The 15459-nt window shown below is 41.1% G+C and overlaps 2 protein-coding genes across 2 annotated transcripts; both read right to left on the bottom strand.

The window, feature by feature from the left end:
• Nucleotides 1-694: 694 nt before the first annotated feature.
• LOC115053199 (sarcoplasmic/endoplasmic reticulum calcium ATPase regulator DWORF-like) lies at nt 695-1674 on the bottom strand. Its single transcript, XM_029517765.1, has 3 exons — nt 1662-1674; nt 1452-1558; nt 695-823 (listed from the first exon to the last, which is right to left on the bottom strand). Exons 1-3 carry the CDS (start codon nt 1672-1674, stop codon nt 797-799), a joined length of 147 nt encoding a protein of 48 aa, XP_029373625.1. The 3' UTR covers nt 695-796.
• Nucleotides 1675-10501: 8827 nt separating this feature from the next.
• LOC115052832 (extracellular calcium-sensing receptor-like) lies at nt 10502-14278 on the bottom strand. Its single transcript, XM_029517208.1, has 10 exons — nt 14121-14278; nt 13669-13972; nt 13364-13450; nt 13129-13236; nt 12836-13002; nt 12174-12651; nt 11820-12044; nt 11605-11728; nt 11023-11495; nt 10502-10942 (listed from the first exon to the last, which is right to left on the bottom strand). Exons 1-10 carry the CDS (start codon nt 14243-14245, stop codon nt 10502-10504), a joined length of 2532 nt encoding a protein of 843 aa, XP_029373068.1. The 5' UTR covers nt 14246-14278.
• Between the last annotated feature and the right edge of the window lie 1181 nt (nt 14279-15459).

The raw sequence follows: 15459 nt of genomic DNA, 5'->3' as shown, positions 1-15459 counted from the left end.
CAGACTGCAAAATGCTATTCAGCTGACAGGGCTATCACATATTTAGAGGCTCAGTTGTAACAGCAGCTTATGAGCTGACATGCCTGGCAAACTTGAGTTGTTTGATAGTTTGTACCTGAATCCAAATGCTGGATGAACTATTTGAGGTTGTGCTTAAATCAGCTTTCATCTTGAGTGCAATGATGTGCCAAAAGTTAAATAATTCATTAAATGCTTTTTCCTAATACAGCTAATTAGAAAAAATACTCCCCAAAGCCACTGCTGTACCTAACAATTAAAAGTGTTCAAGAAAGTGCATTTCCCCAACTAATTTTCTTTCCACTGTTTTCGTCCTCACGTCCGATGAGAGCGTGGGGCCAAGCAAAATAACAATAATAAAAAAAGAGCGGCTTGTGGTATCTATGGCAACCGGAGTGCTAGTTCCAGCACCCGATAGTTTTGATGCCCAGCTGTGTGACATGAATTCACTGAGGACACAGATGTACAAACACATGGACGGAGGTATTGACTGTAGACTTAATGGATTTCAATCAGACATGTGGAGAAGAAGATTTGAATGCATTAAATTGACAAGCAAACCAAAAAAATATATTTATTGGATTCATTGATAATGGGACAGGGAATTACGGCTACCTTGACCTCTATTTTACTTCTAGACCATGGCCGAGATCAGCTGCAAGCCAACCTTTATTCAAGCACTTCCACGCTCGACAAATTATCCACTACATGTTTTGAATAGAAAATGAATATCATAACATAGAGACGTTCTTCTCATTCCTTCATTTCTGTGATGATTTCAGTCTCTTCCTAGCATACCACGTTTCTGTCAAGGAAAGAAAATCAGAATCCATTTGTAGAGCAAACAAAGCTAAAGACTGCAGCCTATCTGGTAAATTCTGACAGAGGAACAGATGATAGTATTTACTTGTGTCCTTTTTTTCTCATGATGCACTGACTGCACCTCTGTGAAATTAGAATGGTCTGAAATCGTAATCTCCTCCATTTAGTTTGAATTAAAAACCAAGGAATCATGGGGGTTACTGTAATTAATTCATATGAGAATCAATACTACAATTAAATGAAAATCACAAACATCAGCCTTGTAATGGTGCTGGGGCAAAGTTAGGGGATCCTGACTTTGTGTTCTGGAAAAGACAAATGTCTATACAATGGTCTTTGACAATCTATTAAATAGTTTCTGATGTATTTCTGCCTGGATCAAAGTGTTGGACTGTCGGAGTGACAGCCCAAGATCCATTGCTACCTTCACAGCCACCCAATGCTCGTGGCTAAAAATACATTCAAGCTTCTTTTTTTTTTTTCAAGCCTGAAATGGATTCAGGCATATACAGACACTTATTTCTATCTGAAGGACATACCTTCTGTATTGCTCATGCACTGTTACAAGTATACACAAGTGTTTCACATACTTTAAAGATAAAATCATGTACCCAAGGAAAAATGAAGACAAAGTAGACAACTGCTGCGCAACCAACAATCCATCCAACCATCAGCAGAATAGGGAAGAGTTTGTGGGATGAAGCTGCTGGATGCTCAGCTAGAAAACAAATACAGAAACAATAACAAAGTATTGTTGGCATGTCTGAATATGTTATGTCTATATGAACACAGTGTTATGCTATGCTATGTAGATTTCTTACCTCTCTTGTTCATGGCACCTATCTGCGTGCTAATCTTTTTGTGGTGATGGGTGCAAAGCCAGGCTTTGTGCTGTGAAGATTTGATGTTAGCATCCGGCGGGGCAGGAAGGAACACATCGGGTGGACTTGAAATTAAATCCATTTTAGGCCTATAATGGTCGCATCTATCTTTAGCCTCTTCCCCTCTCAACATTAACAAAAAACATATTATCACTGAAAGAAATTTCAATTGTTCCCATTCCCAACACGTACTTTCCCCTATGGACCAGGTCCCAGCTGTGCCGGACTCAGAGCCCTTCTTCCTGTATCCCCCTGGGCGCGCTGCTGCAGCTGGGACTGGCAACCTTGTCTCTAGAGTGTTTTCTTTTTCATTTAGTTCAATAGGTGAGCAGGGTCAATAGCAGAAGTACAAAGACGCAAATCCAATTCATCCCTTTTTCTTTTTTTTTTTCTTTTTCTCCAAGATTCTGTTTTATAGGAGCACACCCGCCCTGTCCAATGTGAATAAGTGCACCAACTTTTCAGTTTCATAATAAGCAGAATTTTAAGTAATTTAAGATATATTTTATGCAAAAGATGCAAAGTGCCTACATTAGAAGCACAAATAAGATAATAAAGCGAAGAGACACAATCAAACATATAAAACTGTATTACTTTGGAAATAAAAAAATTCATGCAGTAAAGTAAAGTAGTGTGACTGCATGTATGGGGGTAAAATATACATTTTCGGGAAGCACATGCTTGGTCTCTCTTCATTTTCAGTCAAGACCTGGGAAATGTAAACACTAAAAGAAGACCTGGCCACTGTAAAATACCTGAAGGAAACCATGCAGAAACTCGACAGTAATTGTTTGCTGGACTGAGAAATATTTTCACTTAGAGTGAGATGAGAAAATTGATCCCACGCTCACAGGTGGTTACTGCCAGAAACAGTTAGCTTAGCACGGATTGGAAACAGAGGGAATCTATTCAACTGTAACACAATAAAACTAATTCTGAAAAGAAATCTCAGACACCCATGAAACCACGACTTCTCTCTGCCAGGCTAGCTGGCAGGCTAACTCTACACAAGAATGCAAATGAATCGTATTTTTCTAAAAATGTATATAAGGTAGGCTATAATTCCAAAACGAATTCTTTAAAGCCAAAGACGGGGGCAGACAAGAGGAGAGGAGTAATTACTGGCGACTCTCCAAGCGCTAACAAAGGCGGAAGGAGAAAAGCAAATGAAGAGAGAAATCAGCCAGTCTCGAAAGTGAAAGGCAGAAAGAGTGACAGGAAGGGAGAAAAAGAGGGGAGCGAAAAATAGAGGACTCTCGTGGTGTAATTGGATGAACACTGAGAGGGCCTGATCCTGAAAATGACAGCTCTTCTCTCATCTAACCTCTCTGATCTATTCCTCCTGCTAATTGTACATCAACATAAGAACCCTCACATGGGCACATATAGCCCATCATCCAAAGGTTAGAACTGAGAAGGTATGGGGTCAAATGTAATCTCGGATGACATCAAATTACCCCGTCCCTGCAGTCACTGAAGCATGTGCTTTCTGGTGACCATCAAATACACTGAATCTACCTGCGTGTTTAATATAATCTTTCAAAATAAGAGCGGCAACAGAAAGAAAGTAGTTTTTGGTAGTAAGATATGGCGCCTCATATTAAGATGAGAGACATTACACTGCAGCACCGTTGCTGCAGCTATTCCTATGAGTGAAACACCTGGTTTTTCCTCCTTCGTGTTTATACTCCAAATTACCAAAACTTGTGTTCTCTTCCTTCAAAAACAAAGTCATTTTCTCCTCCTGCTAAGACAGAATCTAATTGCCCTCCCTGGTGACTGCAATTTCTATATATCAATTGTATCGCTTGTCTCTTCCTTCTGGTGTGCAGAGGAATTACCTGCAACAACAGTTGCTGAGTTGTTGAGGGAGTTTATTTCCATCTGTATTTCTGAGTCGAGGTGAGGTATGAGTTTGTGTTTGGACTCATTGTGACTCTTATATGCTGAGCAACTGTTGGCATACTCTTTAAAAATGAAAAGAACCACCACAGAATTTAAACATTTGGGGGTTTTGGGCTTTTTGTTTTTTTTGACTCTTACTATGTTCAACACTTTTATTAGGGTGGAACACACTCATGTTAACTAATCAGTCCTACTCATACTTGCTATGCTGCATTTACCTTCCCTCACTGTTTTTCTATCATCCAGGAGATGCACAGCTGTACTCCGCTCCCCTGCTGCCTTGCTGGGATGATCTGGACTCTATCTCAGGCAGTGTCTACAGAATTGGTGATGTCCTAATTGGGGGGCTGTTCCTTGTTCATCTGAAGGCATCACAACCTGTGTTGGACTTTCAACAAAGAGGCAGTTAATGTTTCATGTGAAATGCTGACAGCCTTTTTCTTAAACATGTGTAAGTGAACCGAGTGAAGTTCATTTTAATGCACAGTAATATGCCATGTCCTCATTTCTGACGGCCATTTTTCCTGTGTGCAGTTTTAACCAGCGTGCCTATCGTTGGCTTCAGGTCATGATATTTGCAGTGGAGGAAATTAACAATATCACAAATCTCCTGCTCAACTTCACTCTTGGATATCTGGAAGCAGATACCTGCCTGGCAGAAAGCACAACTCTGTTATCAGCCATGGCTATGTGGAGAGGACAGAGAATTAATCTGACAAACTCCAAATGTGGATCCCTGCCTGAAGTGACAGTTATAGTTGGTGATGCACATACATACACACATCCTCAAATGTCTAATTGCATCCAGTGCTGTGTTAATGTACGACATGTGTCTCTGCTTGTCTTTCACATTGTGTTGAATTGTGCAGTTTCACACTACCGTCTTTCAGGAATGAACTTGCGGGTCATCAATAGGTCCTCAAAGGCCCATTTTCAACTTCTCTGCCTTAATGAGTTTTCTTTTGCAGCTCCTATAGGTGTTAAGTGTTATATATGTTCTTCCAAATAACCTTGCCCAAAAGACTGCAGCTCATTGCCAGAATAGTTGCTCGCTGCTCCTGCATTGTCAAGATTGGTCAAATGCAGCGGGGAGAGTCTCTCCTCTGAGCGACTCTCCCCTTGTCTACCTCTAACTGTGCAATAACCACTGATATTTTTCTTCAGGTGAGCTATTCAGCCTCCTGTGTGTGTTTGAGCGAGAAGAGGAGGTACCCACACTTTTTCCGCACAATGCCCAGTGATGCTTCACAAGCGGCCATGGCTGAGCTGCTGTGCCTGATGGGGTGGACCTGGGTGGGGCTTGTGTCTGCAGATGATGACTTTGGCAGATTTGGGATTCAGATGCTAATGGATGCCCTCAGAGGGACAGAAGTGTGTCTTGCCTACCATGAAGTGATTCCAAAGGTACTGTAATTCCTCATTTCATTTTCAAAGCGTTGCAGCATATCCCCCTTCTTTCATTCAAATTTTTTCTCTCTCACAATTTTCTTTTTCAAATGTTTCTTTCTTAACATGTAGAGTACTCTCTGCGGGTCTTAATGTTTCTCCTTTTTAAGAACTATGAAAATGAAAATGCAAATAATTGTTGAAACCATCCAGGAATCCCCTGCCAGAGTTGTGGCAACGTTTATTTTAGATCAGGATGCAAAGGACATTTATTCACTTATAGAAGTTGTTATTTTCATATCATTCATATTATGAAGACTAGATGTGCCCACATGACACATCTCTGCTTCTCGTCTTTTTATCAATCTTTATACGACGAGCTGATCAATAACAACATAGCAAATGAGCAGTGGATCACTAATGATTGGCTGGAACAATCGGATATGATGTGTGGAAGTTTTATATCCTTGGACTGGGATACTTTCTGGCATGCATTAATCCCAAACCAAGCTCAGCCAACTCTGACCCTTTTTCAAATGAACTGTGGGAAACGGTGTTTGGATACTCTTTTGGTTCTGACATGGAAGGCACATTGTGCTCAGAGACAGAGGTCACAAGTGAACAAAACTAGAACGAGACACAAAACTTTCTACCATTTGGACAAATAAGTTCAATTCTACAATCTTTAGATGCCACAAATGTAAACATTTGATACAATGTTGAAAACAACCTTTTATTTTCTCAGATAGCTCATTACCTGAGAGAAGTGAACTTTATAACACGTGTAAATGAGTGGATGAACTGTGTCTCTTATCGAGTCCTTTTTGAGATCATATGTGTTTCTTTCAGCTAGCCCGAAAAAACTTTTATGAGTGTGTCTGCCTCTGATATCTCAATCTGTACACAGTCCCAGGTGTCTGCGTCTGTGTGCAGCAGTGCTTGTCCTCCTTGTACATGGAAGGCTGTGCAGAAATGCTGCTTTCAGTTTCTGCCTAATTTACACTAACAAAGGCATATCAGCAACTTCAGCCTTGATTCATTCTTTCATTGAAGCAATCGCTTGTTGAATAACGATATTCCAGCCAATTTGAACCGAGCCTTTTCTAACAACTCCATTTCAATTGGGTCCTTTTCTGCTCTCAAGTTTTATTGACATTCAAGACAGCCATTAGATTTATTCAATTTCAGAGGCCCACTTAAATCATGCTATGATTAAAGTGGCATTCACGTGCAATAAGTACTTTTGTGTATTAAAACTGAAACACACTAAAACCAAACAGAAACCCCTTAATACTGTTCATGTTCCACAGCAATAATTAAGGGCTTCAAAAACCAAATCCATGGCTTACTTAAGGATTTCTGTCTATGGGAAATTAAACAGACTGTTGAGGAAAGCGTTCATAATTTTTTTTTTTTTCCAATGTACTGAGGTGTTTCTCCTCATGATTGCCTTTGTGAGATCCTTTCAAGTCAAAACAAGAATATCCATATCTCTGCTTGTGGCTGGTCCACTTGTTATATTTTATGAGATATCAGTGCAAGCGTACAACTTTCACTTTCCTGTAGAGAGCTTGACATGAGGAGAAGAGTAAACACATCTGCTATCTCTCTCTCTTTCTCTCTCTCATGCTTACAGTCTTTCTTTTTTTTTTTTCATCTCTTCAAAGGATGGTTGAATTGCCGTCGCTGTCCTTAGCAATTTTGGCCAAAACACACACTCTGGATTTTGTTTCTTATAATGACACCATGGGAGCTGTCCTCTCCATCTTCTAAGGTTTTGGGGCAGCCCCAGCAGCTGCCATGTTTGCCACCTTCCTTTACCACAGACACACACCACTGACAATGATGATGCTGGAACGCATTTTGGACAGTATTAAGATGGAGTTTCATTTTAATCATATTCGATCCCTCTCCTCGTGCTCCTGCTGTCCATCAAACTGTGCTTCTTCTGTGCTCTGGCTTTCATTGGACAGTGAAGGACCGGGTCTTGTATGTGGAGACATAGACTCCTTGGAGTGAGCTTTGTGCTGTGCATTTCTTGCCTGCTGAGCCACACTCAGGTGGTCCTGGTGGCCTTTCATTCCACGCTGACAAGGGAAAACCAAAAGGGAAGTCAGTTAGGCAATCTGTGAATTGCTCAAGGTCTACCAGCTTTTATGGTTTTTCTTATTTTCTAGCATGATGTCTGCAGCAAATGACATATTTCTGCCCGTTTCTGGACCCAACTAAACTTCCCCAGGTACTGATTTGTGTTGTCTGGCTGGCCCTGGCACCTCCTCAGCCTGCAGAAAGAGGCATCAGGGAGATTTGGGGACACAAGATCATTCTTGAATGTGCAACAGGCTCTGTGGTGGGCTTCTCACCTGCTCTGGGTTACATCGGCCTGTGGTCCTGGCCTTCCTAGTGATGAAACTCCCAGACAATCTCAGTTAGGCCAAACTGATCACCTTCAGCATGCTGTTCTCCTGTGCTGTCAGGCCGGGGGGGGGGGCTTTGTTCCTGCTCATATCAACTCCCCCAGCAAAGTGTACTGTTGCATTAGAAATTTTTGCCATACTGGCCTCACGTTATGAAATAGCCCACAGTTCATAATAATTCATAACAGAAATGAAATGACTAGATTCATTTGATTCATCTTCCTGTTTTGTGCTCATGTTGTCTCTAAATGATTTCATTGAAGACAAATATATATGTGTGTCCACATTAATTGAAATAAACATTTTATCATACTGTTGGCTCATGAGTTACTGCGGTGCCACCCTGACACTGCAGACATTCACTCATCAGATGCTCTTACACATATTATTCAGGTTGAGAAATGGTGGTTACTGTCTCTCAATTACAGACTGTCAACGCATTTCTCATCTATCCTCAAATTTTACAAGACACAAACACGCATCTGACGCCTCATTAGCTCAGTGATTGAAAAAGGTCATTATTAGCAGAGCTTTACAGATTATCGAGACTTTCTATCTCATTCGGTGTCCTAGACAAAGTAGACAACCGTAGTAAATAGTGCTATTATGGCAGAGACTATGAGTTTCTGGTGCAGTTTCTATGGTGCCTAGCTGCTCTATGAGGCTAAATGCTCTGACTGAATAATAGATGAAAGAAAGTTGGAGTAAAAGCTACCTGAAAAGACTTAACAGAGTGCTGGGATTAAGGTGAAAGAGATGTCACCATCATGAAAAGAGCATCAAGGTTGTTGAACAATCTAAGCAGGACACATATTGTTCACTGAACTCTGCTGCATTTAATTGTTGATTATGTGAGTTCACTGATATGCACTCTCCCCCTGCTGCTTTAACTCTTTGGACATGCTGCAGCTTGCGCTCTTACTGTTACAAGTTACACTGGTGCATTGTGAAAAAGGTGGAGAAGAAAGGGCCAACAATGGACCACACAATAAAATATAATCACATCAATTCTTAATAACTCTCAGGCTAAAGGATTACTTATTTCAAATGAGGTGTAACCTTTTAAGTAGGTTTTAGGGTTTTTACACTAATACCAAATGGATAAAGGCCTCATTTGTCTTTTGGGGGGGCTTAGCAGTCATCTGTGAAGCAGTTTGAACTGCAATATCTGGTGCAAATAAAGTTCAATTGGTTGATTTATTGATCTTACATATCGTTTTGAAACTTGACAAAGAAATTTCTTATCTTTATAGTGCCAATAACAATACCTTGAAAATCTGCTTAACAGAGGAAAAACTGACTGTGATACTAACTGTAATTGTGTAATTTTGTAATTGTGATTTGCTGGTTTAACTGGCAAACACATCAACATTAACATGCAGGGGGGGGAAATCTACAGTAGTATAGTTGTCAAGTAAAAGTCAAAAATGTATTGTGAACAGCGCCAGCTGTGACACCAACAGAATATTTGCTTAGCAGCTCTATAGAGTAGTTTTTCAAAAGAGACCATAATAATACAGCATCACGTTTGACTTTGTCAAAACAAACCAAAATTACTGGCTGCCACAAAAGGATATTTACTGCAGGGCTACAGAATCATATTATAGTTACAGTTTGTTTTATTTTATCCCCCCCGAACCAAATCACTGCTGACACTTTCTTTCAAAAGACAGCAGATCACAACTGTGTATTCATAATAGAATGCTTAGGCTCTGTCGTTGGCAGACTGTATCTGTTTGCACATGCTCAGCATTTACCTTAAAGAAACACATTCCTGCTCAAACTTGTGCACAATTACTGATGACATGATTGTATTTTTGAATAAGCATATTCTTTGTCAGAATGGAATTTTGTGAATTCTCTACTTTCACTCACTTTTATTATATTTTTCACAGCTATGACAAGCTTGGTTATATCTGTGCCTGTAATTTGATGGCCCATTCATTTTACTGAGGAGGTTACTGCACAGTGTTTTCTCATTCAATCCTAATTAATTATTTAACCCTTGAATGAAAATAATCTGTTCTGTTTGCCTTAATTCAATCAAGCAAATAATGTGATGATTTGAAGCATTTTTCATTGAAATGAAACAGAGACTGGGCATTATGAAGGCAAATTGATCCATGTCATACTGCCTTATAATAAATGTAAATCGAGTGATACAGTGTCAATAAAGCACTGCTCTTCCCCACACCTTTTCCCCTGGCTCTTTATGTTAGACGTGAAAGATCCCGAAGTCGTTTCATCTTCCAATTTATTCCTTCGCCTGAGGAGGAACAACAGATCAATCAGCGGTGGATAATCAATGCTTGCTGGAGAGCAGCTGTGGAGAGCCTGAAAAATGTCTGACGTTGTAGTTTGTTATTGTAGGGAACAGCAAGACATGATGCTTATATGTAAAGGGCCTCTGGAGTACAAGGATTTAATTAACCAATGACAGCAGGGATTTCAACAAAGCATACCTCTGAGACCCTGGGCCTCATCACTCTATCTCAGGTCAAATAAGCTTGGACACTGCTGCCAAATCCCATTCAGATCTGGCACTGAGCTGTCATTCACATTTCCACTGAGGGTATCAAAAAGTGTCAGCCAGCCAGTGGCTGAAAAAATAAAACCATTTTATAGGAGAAAAGTATGCTTTGTGTGTGTGTGTGTGTGTGTGTGTGTGTGTGTGTGTGTGTATGTGTGTAAACTGGAGCCGATGACCAGGAGTCTTGAATTCTGTGAATACTGGACTAGTTCAAACTGTTTTGTTTTGTTTTGTTTCTGTAAGGAGTGACAGCTGGGTTTAAAAGGAAATAAGTAAATGAAATGACATTGGGGGAAGTTTTTGGTTAGAATAATGACGTGTTACAACATGGCTGTACAGTCCCTGATGGGATTGATTGAATAAGAGAAGGGAGCACTGACAGCACACTACTACCATCTGGTGGTAAAATGAAACCGGCCACATTCAAGGACAGGAACTACCTCATACATTTTACCACTCAGATACTGATTTGTTACACAAATTGGACTGAAGTTTGCATTTTAATAATCTGGAGGAGAAATGTAAAATTATTTAATCTTGTACTAAAATTTGTCAGAAGAAACTTTGGACATCAAGTGTTTCTTAGTGTTCTTCTTTGGCCTTAGCAGGATTATGTAGCACTTTGGTGCAAAGATGCAGCCCAGTAGTCCATAGCTCGAGGCCAAGATAGCAAACACCTCTGTGACTGTGGCGTACTTCCCTGGAGAGCTGATATAGGCAGGCACAAAGGCTAGCCACACGGCGCAGAAAATTAACATACTGAAGGTTATGAGCCTGGCTTCATTGAAGTTGCCTGGGAGTTTCCTTGCCAGGAAGGCCAACACAAGACAAAGACCGGCCAGCAGGCCAATGTAGCCCAGAACCAAAGCAAATGCCACGCCTGAACCTTCATCACACAGGAGGATGACGATCGCACTTTCACGTGGCATCAGTTGTCGTGGAGACGGCGGAGCAACAAGCAGCCACACAGTACAGAGGATCACCTGAATTAAAAAAAATGTCTTTTTTCAAACATTTGAGCATGTACTCCTCTTATGTTTCAGAAAGAACGACAAGTCCTTACCTGGACAAGTGTACAGCAGATGATGATTGCCCTTTGCTGTGCAGGTCCAAACCATTTCATCACATTTCTGCCAGGAAGAGTCGCCTTGAAGGCCATTAGCACTACTACAGTTTTCCCCAGAATACAGGAGATACAGAGGACAAAGGTGATGGCAAATGCTGTGTGGCGCAGCATGCAGGACCACTCAGAGGGCCGACCGATGAAGGTCAGAGAACACAGGAAACACAGAGTCAAGGAGAAGAGCAGCAGGAAGCTCAGCTCAGAGTTGTTGGCCCTGACTATGGGGGTGGCTCTGTGGCAGCGGAATATGAAGACCACGACGCAGGTGAAGAAAAAGCCAATAAGGGAAATGACCATAAGAGTGATGCCCATAATGTCGCAAAAGGAGAGGAACTCCTCCTCTTTTGGGATACAGGCTGTTCTGTCAGCGCTGGACCAGAACTCTGGGAGACAGCGCATGCACTCTATGGCATCTGAAGGAAAGACCAGAAAATGTTAAACTGCAAATTTGTGAATTTTTTTCACTGCAACTGCACAAAGGTCAATTGTAAGCCAAGGAGTGGTTAAGCAGTCTTTCCTCACCAGTCTGATTGCTAATCGCCCCAGCTGCACAAACCACACAATCATGGCAGCAGATAGGGAAGTTAGGTCTGATTGCCTTCCGGGTACCTGGGGGACAAATGCTGCTGCATAATGACAGGGGGACCTACGGAGCAGAGGAAGCACACACTACACTGGTCATATAATGGGAATGTTATCGTACAATCCAATGCAATCCAATTCATAAACAGGCTTACTTTGGTTTGATTGCCATTCCATACAATGTTGTGTTCCTGGATCTGGAGTTTTTGTTTTCCTGTCACCTCATCAAATTTTCCAACTGTGACAAACTGCATTTTTCCATTTGGACTCAGCTGCCAGTTAACCAGGTCATACATGGCAGCAGGGTCGCCGTTCTCATCAAACTTGATTTCATCCCCAAATGAATTAATGTACTCCACCTGTTTTATGTAATGAAAAAGCTATGGGAAGAAAGACCTTATGATCACAACAAAAAAATATTAATTAAAAAAAAAATCTCTAAATATTGTTTCCGCATCACTGGAATTTTTGTTAATCTGTCCTGAATTAGAGCGCATATAGGAAATTACCTGCCATGGCTGAATATTGTCTTTATCTGGACAGGCTTGCAGAGGAAATGGTCCTTTTCCTTTCACACAGCTTCTCATGGCCTTGAGTGCATGGGCAATGGCATACACAGCCTTATAAACGTTGTAGGAAATCCTTAGTTGGGACACATCTGAGTAAATATTTGTTACATTCTGCAGCTCTTCTGCTCCAGAACATAGAGGTTTACCCTCAACATTATTCTCCTGGCCATCAATCTGGACACTCAAGCTACATTGAAACATCTCTTCCCAGAAAGATATCAGGAATGGATCATTGAGGGCATCTGTGGTCGTGGGATTAAAGTGAAGAAGAAAGTCTTGCAGTCCAGGAATCTGTGCTTTCCGAATTGCAAAGCCCATAGACCCCTGAAGGATATGGTGGTACTTTTTTGGGGAGGAGAGGACAGCAGCTGTACTCCACGCCTCACTGGCCAGCCAATGTATTCCAAAGAGCCCCACTCTAAAGTCAAGATATGTACCAATATAAGTGCATCAATCTCATAAAAGTTGGCATTGTGCTGTTAAACTATGAGGACAAACGCAGGAAAAAAAAAGAGATATGTACCAAATTTAGAGAGACAAACATTCTCAGAAGGGAGCTTTTACAATGTTATAAATATTATATCTGAAAAGAAGGATCATACCTGAGTGCTTCATCAAACAATGCTGCTGCATCTTGTTCCACAGCAAACACTAAAATCACCTGGGCCCCAGATAAGTGGGTCTTGGAGACAATAGATGAAATTGCAGTCTGTGCCCGGTTCTTAGGGATGATCTCATGCACGGCAATACAAGCACCTAACTTTCTAACCTGAGGGAGTAAAAGAGGGCACATGGCACTGAATTCAGTGTTCAATAAGTTCTAAAAATGATGCTATAAATACCACTGTGTTAAAACTTGATATTATAGACCAGTATTTATGAGTGTTTGACCCACCTTATCAGCAAATAGCTGTGCCCCTTGGCGGCCATAGTCATCATCTCCTGCAATCACACCCACCCAAGTCCAGCCAAAATGTTTGACAAGTTGTACAAGTGCATCTACCTGGAAGATGTAAGAGCAAAAGAATGAAGGAGACAGGAGTTATTTATATGATTTCCAAAACAAAATGTGGACATGCCTGTGCTTGTGGTTTGGTCCTCCTGTGAACAACGTGAATGTTTATGCTGACCTGAAAGAAGTCACTGGGCATTGTCCTTAAAAAGGCAGGAAACTCCTTTTTGTCACTGAGACACGCACAGCTGGAGAAGTAACTCACCTGAATGGAAGAAAAAACATTCAGTCAGTTGTATTTAACTCACCCGAAGGTTAATTACATGTATTGAATTTGCATGAAAACTGTTGAGTCTGACACTCCTCAAGACTGTAAAAACAAAAAACTGCATTCTGCTGTACATGTGTTCCGCTCTGTGTCGTTGATACATGATAAAGAACCAGCGAGACAAGCTAGTTAGTAAGACAGAGGGGCCAACTGACCTGCGGCACATGGAAGACTCCCAGGAAACTGGCCACAACTAGAGACTGAGTAGAGCCTCCATCTCCTATCACAGCTGGTACAGTCCAATTACAGGAGTCTTTACTCTGTGTCCCATCTCTGAGCCCGTAGCTTTCCCCAGCTCCCATTAACTCCATGGCAGCCTTTAGAGCCTGATGGGGTGTACTGCATGAATCATAGATGTGATAGCCCAGTGTGATGTTAGGAAGGAGTTGGCCAGCTTTGTTGATCTCCTCAACTGCAAAGATCATAGTTTGCATCCAACGAAATGTTCGAAAGTTAAACCTGGAAGAAGACGGTTGAAGCAGTTTAAATTTTGAGCAAAATAACGCGTGTGAATCTCTGTAAAGAAACCACTTAAACTCAGTCATAAACATTTACGGAAGAAATTTGAAGACTTTCTTATAAAAAAAAAAAAAAAAAAAAACCTTACCTGGTGCACTTTGTGGGAGGAGGTGCAGAGGTGAAGGACAGGTTGGGCTCTGCCACCGTGTCATGAAGGGAGAAAAGTCCCCCCAAGATAATGTCCCCCTTTTTCCTCAGCACAGGCAGAGGCATGGAACCTGGGATTATTTTACACTGCTGTCTTTGCTCTTGATGTGAGTCGCAGGGAAACATCCCAAACAACAGGAGACCCAAAAACACAAGTTCAGTCCTTCTTAATGAAAAACTGTGTTCTGTTAATTGTTTCCAAAAATGATTCATACTTTCCTTAAAATACACCACTATGAACTTTCCAAAGCAAATCTATTTCTATTACTGTTCAAATAGGAAACATTTAGACGACAAACAACAAATTAGTTACAAAAAAATACTGTTAGCCAACAAAGCACCAAACAATTTGTCAGTTGTCAATACAAAGTAAGATTTCAGGCACAGAAAATAATCCATCATGAAAATAATTGCCATCATAATAAATGACAGCACAAAGATGTAGCTCTACAAATAAAATCAGTGGAGATAGCTAATGTTAAACTCCTGAACAAAAACTGTGCAGTCTCTCGTGTCAAGTGAGAGATACTGCCCTCCAGCCCTCCAGCATATATAGTCTACCTCCTACTCCATATCACAACTGTCAAATTGACTTTGTTTCGGCTTGGCTTCTGATCGGTGGAAAAAGAGCCTTCACAGTTTGTAACAACAATAACAAGGAACCAGAATGAGCACTTGAGTAAAATGGAAAAGGACAAGCGCTGTGTCATGTCTTGGTGTCATGCCTGACTGGGTCCAACCCATCCTTCAGTGATTTGAAGAGGCAGACAGTAGAGACATGTCACCGGGGGCTGCTGAACAAAGTTACATCTTTCAAACCCATACAATAACACACATACACACACACACACATGCGCGCACACATGCACACACAGTGTTTGTAGACAGAAGCATATCATGAACCTGAGAGTCGGAGGAAAGCTTCTCAGTTGTATCAAACATATGGAAACATAAAAAGCTTATAAATATTTTTCAGTGTGAAGAACAGAAAGAGGATAAAGATTACATTGCTCCAAATGGAGCAGTAAAAGATAACTGATATATTCTCATATGAAACATGCTTCTGAGGAGTTGAGCAGGTTTGGCACGGTGAGCCATTTGAGTTTTGTGGATATCATTAGCAGGACAAGCCCTGCAGGCTACAAAACAGAGCACCACAGAGTATGAAGTGAAGAGCATTTTACAGGCTGAGTGTTGTGCTGCCTCAGGTCATATTGGTTTCCTTATTCACTTAATATGTCCCTGTGTGACATTCAGGAGTGGAAGGGCAGGCGTTCCCG

The sequence above is a fragment of the Echeneis naucrates genome, chromosome 13 (assembly GCF_900963305.1).
Source record: "Echeneis naucrates chromosome 13, fEcheNa1.1, whole genome shotgun sequence".
In the NCBI taxonomy this organism is placed as follows: domain Eukaryota; kingdom Metazoa; phylum Chordata; class Actinopteri; order Carangiformes; family Echeneidae; genus Echeneis; species Echeneis naucrates.
This window is presented reverse-complemented; position numbering and strand designations above follow the sequence as displayed.

Bases quoted from the DNA above. Each gene is read 5' to 3' on its own strand.
- LOC115053199 (XM_029517765.1), bottom strand. The intron at 824-1,451 runs GTACATGATTTT...TTTCCTTGACAG, and splicing joins TTGTCTTCATTTTTCCTTGG to AAACGTGGTATGCTAGGAAG.
- LOC115052832 (XM_029517208.1), bottom strand. From the start codon at position 14,245: ATGCCTCTGCCTGTGCTGAGGAAAAAGGGGGACATTATCTTGGGGGGA. The intron at 13,003-13,128 runs GTGGGTCAAACA...TTACTCCCTCAG, and splicing joins CACAGCTATTTGCTGATAAG to GTTAGAAAGTTAGGTGCTTG. The intron at 12,652-12,835 runs GTATGATCCTTC...TCTTGACTTTAG, and splicing joins TTGTTTGATGAAGCACTCAG to AGTGGGGCTCTTTGGAATAC.